At 45.2% G+C, this 13313-nt stretch overlaps 1 protein-coding gene across 1 annotated transcript in view; it reads right to left on the reverse strand.

The window, feature by feature from the left end:
- LOC306942415 (connector enhancer of kinase suppressor of ras 3-like) overlaps positions 1–13313 on the reverse strand; it is a 99881-nt gene that overhangs the window by 14691 nt on the left and 71877 nt on the right. The window contains exons 14-15 of the mRNA XM_079528274.1: positions 8713–8753; positions 5881–5923 (exon numbers count right to left, since the gene is read on the reverse strand). Of these exons, the coding sequence (XP_079384400.1) occupies positions 5881–5923; positions 8713–8753 (84 nt within the window). The remainder of the gene's footprint in view (positions 1–5880; positions 5924–8712; positions 8754–13313) is intronic.

Genomic DNA, 13313 nt, shown 5'->3' on the forward strand with positions numbered 1-13313 from the left:
ACACAAAACCACATGAGAGAATCGGACACATTAAACCAAACCAAACAATTCTTCTAAAAAACACTCTTCTTGCATGATCACTATGTATTGTAGCCAAAATTCAAGCCAAGTTTGAAGATAATATTTTCATACTTTCATGCTCTGAACTGATCACTTGAACTCTCTGCACTTTTATATTTATTCACTATTCTTTGCACTATGTTGTTTTTGCACTGTCCTAATGTTGTCTGCTGTCCACCAAACCAAATTCCTAACATGTTTACATGTCATGGCAATAAAGTCTTCTGATTCTGATTCATATAGTCGCCCCGAAAATAATAAATAATTGCAGCCCTACTCTCGTGAAAAATTCCAGAATATCTATCTCACCAAGATCCTATATATTGTTTATGTAGGGTGGAAACCAATATAAACCATATACAAAACTGTTACCTTTCAGGATTCAAATAAAAAAAATAGCAGAAAATAGTAGATCTACGAGCTCAAAACGCATGTGTTACTTTTGTGTGACGACGTACTATGATCAAATAGGGCGTTAATTCACAAAATAAAAAACACTAAAAGTTAGCACATGAGGATAACGAGGTTTCTTTTGGCCCACAGCAACGATATCTCAGAACCTTGTCAGCCCAAAGTGAGCGCTTGGCTTTAACAACCAGAACCCCATGTGAGAGTCAGGGCCCCCCTGCAGTAGCTCGCAGCCAGGTGGTGAACCCGCATACCCACAGGGGTTATGTGAGCGAGTTCAAGCCCTCCTTCCAGCTGTTCCTGTTCAGTTATCTAACACCGTGTAAAATCTACAGCCTACACGCAAGAACCCATGAAAAAAGGAAGTAGCCGTTTATATTATATCCATCCTCCATACCTGTTTTCTCTCAAGGTCTTATACAGCAGACAATAATAGTTCCACAACTGCTGCAGTCAGTGGAATAACCTCATCATGGCTAAATAAATACTTGTACAAACCCAGTGACAACAGCTATTATTTTCTATACACACAGCTCTCTCCCTCATTCGTACTCAACCACACAGCAGCAGCATTGTGGTTTCCGGGCTGTGTCAACCGGTGACTTGTTCCAGAAGCAGTCAGTGCAGTCAGGGTGGACGCCATACCACAACACAGCAGGGGGTGATGGAGTGAAGTGGGTGTTTAAAGCATTTATTTCTGCTTGTCAACAAATAGTACAGCTCTGCTAATGTGAAACAATGTGCCGTGGTGTAAGAATGGTGTATCAATACGGTATTTATATTACTGTCTATACTTGTGAGGACATTATAACCACTTAAGAAAGACTCAAATCTGTTTTAACCATTTAAATGACTTCACAACGTCTATTTTTCTAATTCTACTACTATATTTGCGGGGACATTTTGGCCCCAAACATATCTCACACTTTCTCTCACACACACACACCTCTGAGACATGTGCAGCCTAGAATATTTTTCACCATCCATCAGTGATATGATACCTACTACCTACTATGATAGCAGGCTACTACAGTAGGCTATCACTAACAGAGAGTGAGACTCTAGGCTGCACTGTTGCACATGTCCTCTCATAGTATAACACTTTATGAAGGGGGGGGTGCAGGTGTATGCACAGCAACAAGACAACATTTGAAAGAGAGAAATGGGATGTCCTTCAATGTAAACAAAATTATAGGAAAATAAAGAGATTCAGTCAGGTGAGAATTGACTCTCAGCTCGTGTTTGAACTTAATTGGAACTATAGCCTATGCTACAACTAGAGGCAGTTGTTTTTGTTTGTAACCTTTAAATGGGGGAAAGAAGTTGACAGTTATGTTTGGTTTTGACTTGTAAGTTGTACGCATTGTGGTGGTTTGATAAATAGGCATCTTAAGTGTATAAAAAAGCACATTCTTTCATAATATTGTTAACAGTAAACGGGTGTCATGCAGGCCTACCTGCCACCATGAGCTTAACAACAGTAGTTTGGTACTGATGTTCTGCCGGAGATCTGACAGAACCTCGGCGAACATCTCCACTCAGAGGAATGAAATCCAATCAAGTCGTTTTCTTTGCTGCAGCTGCGTTTCATTCATTGTCTATTTCCTTCATCATGACAGGCTAGCTGATTATTATGCTGAAGTTGCAATGGTCACATATATCCACTAGGGGGCCACCTATACTATTCAATGTTATACTATGACTGTTTAATTGGCATCAACGCTTAATTACATACCACGGGGAAACAGCTTGGATTATTTATTTATGTTAGAAATACTTATTTCTTTACTGTATTGTTATGTGATGTTGTGTTGTGCAACTTGTACATGTGTTGTTGTGATGTTGGTGGCTGGTGTGTCGTCTAGCTTTATATTGTCTACTAAAAATATTGACAATGAAAAACAGACATACCGTTATCCCATGCTTGATCCACAGATGCCATATTGACATGAAATATGTAAACACAGTGTTACCAACAGGAATGATAGCTACTCCATTTAGCAGTCTTTCCGGTGAGTGAGCCAACGTATGCACAATGGCAGCACCCTGACTGGAGTTTGTTTGACTTTTACCTTAATTAGTATCATTGATAACAGTCCTGTGTTTGTCCTATACAATTCCATGTCACTGCAGGCTGCCAGGTCAATTAAGCCTTTCTCTTTCATCTTTTTATTTATTTCAGATTCCAGAGTGGTTCCTACTGGATCCCAGTAAGGGGTGCTGGAGGGGGGTTGGGCGGGCGGGGTACCAGGGGGTCCCCCAGCATCACAATAATTTGAACCACATGTATATAATGTTGGCTATTCAAAAACGGCAGATCACATCGTGTCACTTTGTGCCGTGCAGTGAGATTCTTTTATTGTTAATATTTTGAAAAATACATAAATCTTCTCTTCTGGGGGTCCCTGCCCCAGTTCCCCTGGTACAAAACATTTTCAGATGGTGATCCGTGGTCAAATTACATATCCATTGGGGCTCCATGACTTGAAAAGTCAGGTAAAGAGTTGGTAATAGGGTGAGTTCAGTTTTGGTATTCGTTCCAGGGGGTTTCCAGCTAAATATTTAATAGTTTAATAGGAACCAGGATTTTACAGGTAGGCTAACAGAGAAATAATTGGACCCCCCCCCTCCGAGTCCAGCATTATCAAAAAGGACGGCGGTGGCTCAGGGGTAGAGTGGCTGGATGGTAACCGTAAGGTTGCCAGTTCGAACCCAGGCTCCCCCAGAGTTACTGTCGAAGTGTCCTTGAGCAAGACACTGAACCCCTAATTGCTCCCGGTATGCTGGTTGGTGCCTAGTGTATAAATGTGTGTGTGTGAATGGGTGAATGTAATGCAAAATCTCTGTAAAGCGCCTTGGATAAAGGCACTATATAAATGCACCATTTTACCAAACCGGGGGTCATTGAAATATTAAATAATAGAGGTTGGAGAACCACTGCTCTGGGGCCTGGGGAACGAGTCTGTGGCACTATAGCCATCAGCAATCGGCACCCATCCTTCACTCTCCGCGGGGAGCCAGTTGGGTGTGTGTACTGTAGCCATAACATTGGCACAGCCATGCCCTGTTTGTGGATGGAAGGAGATCCATCTCTGCAGGCGGATCGGATGTGGTGCCGGTGGTCGGCTTTTGCCTGTCAGCCCGTCTAAGGTTGGAACCAACCGTGGTTCAACCAGCTAGTACGCCACATTCCTGAGTTCTGCACTATGCTATAGTTTTACATTCTTTACAGGCGGTCCCCTCTTTCACTGTTTTCACACAAACACAAAACGCTGTGTTCCTTAGTTTTCATGTGATGATTACTGATTATGAATAGTACCTTCTCCCTGTCATTTACTGTGGGTGCATGCACACGCACTGTAGTGTAAACACACACACACACACACACGCACGCACGCACGCACGCACGCACGCACAAACACACGCACGTATACAGCTTCCGGTTATGATTTCCAAACTTCGTCACCTTGCCGCTCCCTGAAAATTCCTACAAACCTGATCCATGCATGAGCATCGTTAGAATGTCAAACAGAGACGTTATTCTTTTGCGTCTGTGATAAAAAAAAGCGAAAGTCTAAACACGCCACCTTATAGGATTATTTAAAAGTGGTGTTTTAGGCCAGGGTACATGAAAAAGGACAGAGGAGGAGGAGGGGGGCGGGGTGGAGTGATGTCAAAAGGGCTGATGGGTTCACGGGAGTGTGGATTGGTCACGCCACCGAGGGGCTCACTCCCCCCCATCGCCGTCCATGCTGGGAATTGTCACGGCACTTAGCTAATATCCCCCCGAGACTTGTACTGCCATGTGAGTGTGTGAGAATATGTGAGAGAGAGAGAGAATGCATGCATGCGTGCGTGTGTGTGTGTGTGTGTGTGTGTGTGTGTGTGGGGGGGGGGGGGTTGTCACAGAGTGGTCATTCTTCATTGGGCCAGTCTCACACTGTGCAAAGGGAGGGGTGTGTGGAGATGGTATCGGGTTTTACCCTGCTCACTCTGCTAGTGGGTCCAAAGGGAGATTGGCACTGGCCCCCTGCCCACAGTGAGATCCTGTTTGGGGTAATTGCCTGGTTGCCCTGCTGGCGCTGGCTGGACACATTGGGCACCACCCCTGTTGAGGTCTGGCTATAATAAAACATGACTATATACTGTGTATATTAATATTATATATAACGTCTCTGTCGGGTGGAAACCTCACATGTCCAAAATTGTTACTTTTAAGGATTCAAATTCAAAAGTAGCAAAAGTAGCAGATCTATAAGTTCAATACGCGTCGAGTTTAGGATCGGCTACTTTTTTTCTTATATTTTTGGGGCCTTTTTCTGCCTTTATTGATACATACGGTAGTCTGACAGGAAATGGGGAGAGAGAAATGGGGAGTGACACGCAGCAAAGGCCGCCGGGATCGGGAGTCGAACCCGCGCCATTAGCAGGCATTAGCAGCCTATAGGTGCCCAGACAGGCTTTCGTGTGACTGTATAATATGATCCAGTAGGGCGTTCATTTTACAGAAAAAAAACACAAAAAGTTCGAATAGCTTTGGTTTGATGGACGCTTACAACAGAACTATGGAGCTCTGTTGACCCACGAAGCACATACAGTAGTGATGACATTTACTGCAGGTGTTCAATCCACCCAACCAACCAACAAACCAACCAACCCATCCATCCATCCAGTCTGTGTCTGTTTGTCAAATGTTGTCAGAAGGTTCAAGGTTTTCTTGTTTGTCACAATAACAAGTCATCAAAGAGCACGCATACACAACTAAGTGACTTGTCTTTGTGTCACTACTGTCCATCTGACCCGTGTGGAGGAGTGTGTGTGTGTGTGTGTGTGTGTGTGTGTGTGTGTGTGTGTGTGTGTGTGTGTGTGTGTGTGTGTGTGTGTGTGTGTGTGTGTGTGTGTGTGTGTGTGTGTGTGTGTGTGTGTGTGTGTGTGTGTGTGTGTCTCCTGGTCAGAGGTCAAGGGTAGAGAAGTTACTCTGCACTGTGGTGAAAACAGTGTGGTGAAAAAAAACATGCACGTTGTGTGCAGTGTGTGCAAACTGTGCATGTTTGTATGAACACACTTGAATGTAATATAATGATGATAATAAAAAAGCTTGATCTGCCTTGACCACCAAGCGAAACCTTTAGACACAGACTTTTTAAGTAATTACATGAATCAGCATTTATCTCTTGAACATTTGTCTCGTGACTCACTTCTCACGCACGCACGCACGCACGCACGCACGCACGCACGCACGCACGCACGCACACACACACACACACACACACACACACACACACACACACACACACACACACACACACACACACACACACACACACACACACACACACACACACACACACACACACACACACACGCGTGCGCTCATATTGTTTAGGGTCTGACAAAAACAAATATTCTTACCGCTTGAGAGAAGGACCAGGATCGTATATTTGGCTGACTATATCTGTAAAAACAAACAAACAACAACAAAAAAACAGTGTGAACAATATGTACAACAGATGTGTGGTCTGACCACCAGTGACAATGTCAATAAGAGGGTATTATTGTTCCTCACAGTATTTACAGTAAACAAAGATCAGTTACCTACTCTTTTCTAGCCCGGGTTTATACTTTCTCTGAAAACAGCAGACCTACAAGCTCACAGTGCGTTCCATGGCGACACTTAGTGGGTTTGTAGGTCTGCTATATTCGGAGCGTGACACCGCCATACAACGGAGCATAAATTAGACATTACCCCCCCCCCCCCCCCCCATGTGTGTCCTTGGGGCTTCAGCTAACCATCATACTTTGGTTCTGACAAAAATGGCTGGGAGAAAATCTCCCAACACATACTTAGCGCTTCCCCAAGCTTATTCATAACCACTCATTATCTTTATCTGTGTTCCAAGTGGGGCTCATACTTTGATTTGGCCCTCGCGAAATAGATCCTGCGGGCAAGTCTGTGGGCTGGCGTTTTTGTCTGTTTGTGTGTGTGTGTGTGTGTCAGTGGATCTGATAAATAGATCTGGCAACCAGTCATAGCGTGGCGGCATGGTTGAGTCAGACGACCCCCCCCCCCCCCCCCCCCCCCTTAGCCCCCATGCAGTGCTGAAAATACTTGATGACAGAAGGCGTCGCCCTGCAATTTCAGGGGCAAGAACTTGTCTGGGGCCTGTTTTTCCTGCCTGTTGATTCCTACAGGTTTAACTTTTCTCACACAGCTATAAATCTTGGCATCTTCTTCAAAATGCTAGTTTGTTGGGAAGATATTGATCACATGTGCGGCTAACACCTTTGTAGATAGTCTGTTCTGCCTCTAGCACAGAATGCGGCATTTTCTAGAAGACAGAATTGTCATGATAGAACAGACGTCGGTATAGGGGTGGCTGATGGCTGATTTAAGCCCGAGTCAAAGTAATTAGGCTCTGAGCTAGGTGTGACGAAACACCTGTTGGTGTCGGGGCGCCTAACTAATCGATGCACGCTCAGGATAAATGAGCTGTCCAAATGCATACTCTCGTAGAGAGAGAAAGAGAGAGTGTGTTATGATGGCAGGTTTATAATCCCACCCTCATAACATCTTTGCATGTGTCTGTCCACGTTATATTTGCAACAAAGGGCATGACCTGGCGGAGATCTGCGCTCCAAGGAGCACACACTTTTCTCGTCTTATTTGTATTCACTGTCATTATTCTTCCAGCAGCATCTGAATAATACAGTTGCTTTCATTATCGTTTGTGATACTAGTAGTTTATCTGATGTCGACCGGGAAACTAACATATAATGAAGGGTGTATGTGCTGGATGTAAATCAAGTAATAATAAAGATTTACCAAAGGAAGTATAGGTACAGTATGTATGCCGAGCAGCCAGGCCGTGACGTTGTGTTACGTGTGTGAGGCCTTATATATGTCTTAGAATAGAACAGTGCGGGGAGGAGAGCTCTCCTGCGCAACACCCCTAGCTTTGCGCCGCGCGTGGTCGTGATTACTCATCCGTCAGCGCGTTAACGTGGAGAGTCACTCTTCAGCATATAGAAGCCGGAGGGGCCACAGCACGGATGTATGGATGTTAACGACAACGTCATCGTCGCATTATGGATGTAGGGTGGGTGCTATTTATGAATCGGGGGTGAGTGAGAGAGACGGAGAGAATCGTGATGGTAAATGGACGGCATTCATGGAGCGTGACTTTGTAATCTTCAAGCCATGAGTGCTTTACAATGCGTGCCTCACATTCAGCCCATTCATAAAAGCACAGATGGCCTGGCCTGGGCCCGGTCATGTGAGGTGGTGCAGCGGGAGTCCTGCTCAAAGATACGTTGGTGCGATGACAGGAGGAGGAGCCGGGATTTGAACCGGGAACCTTTTTTTTTTCTTTTTTTTTTTAATGTTTTTTTTTTGTGGCTTTCGCCTTTATTTTATATTTTTTATGGAGGGACAGACAGTAGGCTGACAGGAAATGGGGAGAGAGATGGGGGGGGGGAGACATGCAGTAAAGGCCGTCGGGATCGGGAGTCGAACCCGCGGCACACTGCCAGACTGGATTACCAGCCAGGGTGCCTGGACCACTGAGCCATGGCCCAGGCCGAACCGCGAACCTTCTGCTATACTTCCTAAACCATGCACTTCCACCCTTATGTGTTCCAGAGTATACTGACATCACTAAAGATTCAGGAAAAACTCCAACCTTACAATCCGTAACTTTGTTCATCTGCTTCAAATAACCTTGTTGACATTGTCAACAAGTCAGGGACCAAATTACAACTGTATTGAGGTGTATTGTAGCATTTTAGGACTACTTCTCAAAGAAACCGCAACATGCGTATATAGTATACAGGTATCTAGTGTTTCATTTCATGCGTTATCAAATTCCTTCAGCATGAAAGCTATTCGAACACCATGGCTGGTTTTGCAGTTCTCTTGTCTTGTCTGGGGCCAGGGTGTCTATCTAATGGTCTTCCCTGGTCGTAAAAGCAGCCCCCCACCCTCCTCCTCCTCTCCTCAAGCACACCCAGATTCCAAAACCCATGCACGGACCTCCTGCCCTGCAGTCTCCACCACACCCTTCATAAGACAGATGAGACCAAGCCAGCCGTCAGATAACTTACTCTAGTATCTGATGACCAATGTGTAAGTGTGTGTGTGTGTGTGTGTGTGTGTGTGTGTGTGTGTGTGTGTGTGTGTGTGTGTGTGTGTGTGTGTGTGTGTGTGTGTGTGTGTGTGTGTGTGTGTGTGTGTACAAGGTTACTGACCTGTTGAGAAAGTCACTGCTAGAGCGCCAGTTGTTGGATCCCTGTGATACATAAACATGGGTGTGTTAACACACTCTGCTCTCATGACGTCCACCTGAAAGCCTCCCTTCATTAGGTATACCTTGAATTCATTTAAAATTGTTACTTAAATAACTTTATGTCAAAGAAATCTAATCTAACATTTCCGAAGTTTTTTCCCAAAGTGTAAAAAATAGCAGATATACAAGCTTATAGATCTGCTATTTCTAACGTATAAATGGATAACGTGGTTAAAATGATTGTGATGCTATATTAACTACTTTTGCCGAGGACCCGCTTGAAACCCTTCAAGGACCCCTGGTCGCCCCCAAACCGCACTTTAGCTGGGGTCTTCAACGTGTTTTTAGGCCAAGGGCCCCTTAGCTGAGAGAGAGAGGACCAGGGACCCTCCCAACCACATAATTGTATAAAATTGCGTCGTTGATCATGTTTTATCACATTTATAACAACATAAACCCTCAATACTTAGTAAAGCTTGACCTTTAGCTCTGTAGTTGGTCTGCTGTACAAAGCATTAGGCGTTGTGAGCTTGTAGATCTGCTATTTTGGGAAAATGTTTCCACCAGAATAGGGATGCTAGGGTTCAAGTGGTTAAGTAAAAGGCAGTGGTAACTCTGAGGACGCCCTAAGGGTCCCGACCCGGACACCCTGCTAATGACCCATATTCTCAGTAACAGGGGTCTCCCCGTGTCTCTCCAGCTGCTAATGACCCATATTCTCAGTAACAGGGGTCTCCCTCTGTCTCTCCAGCTGCTAATGACCCATATTCTCAGTAACAGGGGTCTCCCTGTGTCTGTCCAGCTGCTAATGACCCATATTCTCAGTAACAGGGGTCTCCCAGTGTCTCTCCAGCTGCTAATGACCCATATTCTCAGTAACAGGGGTCTCCCAGTGTCTCTCCAGCTGCTAATGACCCATATTCTCAGTAACAGGGGTCTCCCAGTGTCTCTCCAGCTGCTAATGACCCATATTCTCAGTAACAGGGGTCTCCCTCTGTCTCTCCAGCTGCTAATGACCCATATTCTCAGTAACAGGGGTCTCCCTGTGTCTGTCCAGCTGCTAATGACCCATATTCTCAGTAACAGGGGTCTCCCAGTGTCTCTCCAGCTGCTAATGACCCATATTCTCAGTAATAGGGTCTCCCTGTGTCTCTCCAGCTGCTAATGACCCATATTCTCAGTAACAGGGGTCTCCCAGTGTCTCTCCAGCTGCTACTGACCCATATTCTCAGTAATAGGGGTCTCCCAGTGTCTCTCCAGCTGCTAATGACCCATATTCTCAGTAACAGGGGTCTCCCAGTGTCTCTCCAGCTGCTAATGACCCATATTCTCAGTAATAGGGTCTCCCTGTGTCTCTCCAGCTGCTAATGACCCATATTCTCAGTAACAGGGGTCTCCCTCTGTCTCTCCAGCTGCTAATGACCCATATTCTCAGTAACAGGGGTCTCCCAGTGTCTCTCCAGCTGCTAATGACCCATATTCTCAGTAATAGGGTATCCCTGTGTCTCTCCAGCTGCTAATGACCCATATTCTCAGTAACAGGGGTCTCCCTCTGTCTCTCCAGCTGCTAATGACCCATATTCTCAGTAACAGGGGTCTCCCTCTGTCTCTCCAGCTGCTAATGACCCATATTCTCAGTAACAGGGGTCTCCCTCTGTCTCTCCAGCTGCTAATGACCCATATTCTCAGTAACAGGGGTCTCCCTCTGTCTCTCCAGCTGCTAATGACCCATATTCTCAGTAACAGGGGTCTCCCTGTGTCTCTCCAGCTGCTAATGACCCATATTCTCAGTAACAGGGGTCTCCCAGTGTCTCTCCAGCTGCTAATGACCCATATTCTCAGTAACAGGGGTCTCCCAGTGTCTCTCCAGCTCTTTAGAAAACGGCAGGAGAGAGAACTCATACAGGTTGAAATGGGAAGTGATTAAATAAACTAAATTGGAACTGAAACTATCAAATTGGTTCTCTCCTGATCACATAAAATTGGTATCCTGACATGAAAAAGTATTTTCTGTTATTATTAAAGAGGTGGAGAGACTGTTAACTTTATCTTCTCTTTTTACGAAAACGTATCACACCGCTTTAACACTCTTTATTTTTTTTCTTATTTTTTTCAAATTTTTGGGCGCTACATTTCCTCTGCCAACCTGGGGGGGCAGCAGACTGACCTCATGCTTCCTTCTATGCATGAGGAGTCCAAGCTGCTTCTTTTCCCCGGCCAGACGCAGCACGTGGAAGGAACACGTTATTCCGACCAGTTCCTTTCCCCTCCATCAGGCGCCCCGGCTGGCCAGGGGGAGGCAGTTTAGAGACCAGGATTACTGCATGTTTTTTGTGAGGGTACCTATTCTAGGGGACACGGAGAGAACATGCAAACTCCACACAGAAAGGCCCCTTTGCCAACCCCACCTCAGGACCTTCTAGCTGTGAGGCGACAGCACTACCGACTGTGCCCCCCCACCGCTTTCACACTGAAGCTTTCACTGAAAATAGCAGATCTACAAGTACACAACGCGTCACAGAGCAACGCGTCACAAAGCATGTCGACCTGCTATTTTCTGTGAAATCCTTCCCCACATTAAGGATGCTGGGGTTTAAGTGGGCTAAGATTTAAAAAATAAATAAAAACAACAACACAACACACACAATAGCTCACTTCTGTCAAGAATAGAAACCATTGCGGCGTAAGAGGCGAGCAGATCATTCAGTATGTCTCTGTAGGGTGTGAGGGTGTCTGATTGATCAGTGGTTCTCAAACGTTTGACTTTGAAGGATCTCTCCATAACAAGTACAAGTAGAACCCAATGGACCCGCCATGTGTACACTCTCAGCAGTGGCGTGCACAGAGGGGCAGGTGCTCAAGGGAAAAAAAGGGCACCTTGTGCAGCGCGTGGAACCGGCCGGTTGCCTAAATAGTGTGAGATTTATAGATTCTGGGGACTAAATAATATATTAGAAGCTTTTTATTAAGAATTGATCAATGTCACCATGGTCCACATAGTGTACACTGTACACAAAAAAAAAAGTTTCTTTTGTTTTTCTTTTTCAAAAGGGCACATTGCCAAAAGGGCACTAGACACTAGCACCCCCTAGTGTCTATCTGTGCACGCCACTGACTCTCAGAGTTACAGGCCTGTAACGGTCTATTTGAAACCCCAACAAAGGAACCCTGAGGGTCCATCGGACTCCACTTTGAGAACCACTGGAATAGCTCAATGTACGAAAGGGTCTAATTAACTCGGGCCAGGTGTGACTTCTTAAATCAGCCATCATCACCCACCCTACACACACCTTTCCTTCACACTTGATTTTGTGATAAAAAAAAGAGACACGCCACATCAATCGACACGTGCGTTTCAACATGAAGTCAGCATGCCAAGTGTTACGCCGTTACTCATCTCTGTGTTATGCAGGCGCAGCATGTTTAGCGGGAGTCGAGCAAAACGTAGCAGCGGGTTAAAAGCAGGACGCAGGTAGCATTTAGGTCGACCACAAGACTTTCAAGTATGCATGTGCAAATTATTGCGGACCGCAGGCGTCCGTAGCTTGGCAGGCGGAGAGCAGAGTGAGAGCGACGTAGTGTCGGAAGAAGAAGAAGAAGAAGAGAGATTAGACAAGAGGTTAAACATCATGCACTGAAGAGGGGCAGGTGGAGAAGGAGTGGGAGTGGGGCTGATGTTAGTTGATCATTGCTCTGACAGCGGTCAGATGTTCATCTACACGGTGGAAGAAGGTTCCCAAATCTCATACGTAGGTACAGTGGGTGTTCCTCTCCCTTCCAAACAGACACAGGTTACAGGTGTATGTGTTTACAAGGTTTTGAAAACATGGAAGTGGTACGTGTCCCCCTGACAGAAAACGTGCTCTAAAACATATGGTTTAGAGCCACAGACCCACACTTGTCTTGAACTGATAGATGTGATCTACAGGTTGTACTGCTGCTGTGCAACGTTTCACGTTCTGTATAAATAGCGGTATCTATCTTCTATCTTGTATCTAAAGTTTCATTTTTATTCCATCACACGATGGAGTCGCTGACCAGAACAGATTTTCAGCACGCGACACAAGTCGTATGTGAATTTTCAGGACACTCCCAACTAAGCAGCAAATCATTTACCGATGTAACCGATTCATTGGCACTGATGGATGCATTATATGAGCAGTTATCACAAACCCGTGGGGGAATCAAACAATAAAAGGAAGACAATACAAAATGTTACTGAAATTAACTGCACATTTTAATCCAATACTATTCAAATCGTACAAAAGTCAGGTAGAACAGTTGAATTCTTTTTTATTTTTTACGTGTATTTAATACTGTCATTCTAGCTCCTGTGTGACCCACAGATTATCCACAACACTGACCGACGGTGCCACTAATTGAGGACCGTTTGTGTCTCCAAAAAAGACAATGGGACTCTTTGAGAGGCCAGTTATTGGCTGTGCAACCCGGCTGTGTATTTAAGCCTTTTAGGTGGTTAATTAGAGGACACTGAAAGACTGGATACTGTACAAAGTAGAGTGCAGTGCAAAGCTTTGAAAACCATAGCAAATATTTGCCGAT

This window comes from Electrona antarctica (genome assembly GCF_951216825.1).
Source record: "Electrona antarctica genome assembly, chromosome: 18".
Lineage (NCBI taxonomy): Eukaryota > Metazoa > Chordata > Actinopteri > Myctophiformes > Myctophidae > Electrona > Electrona antarctica.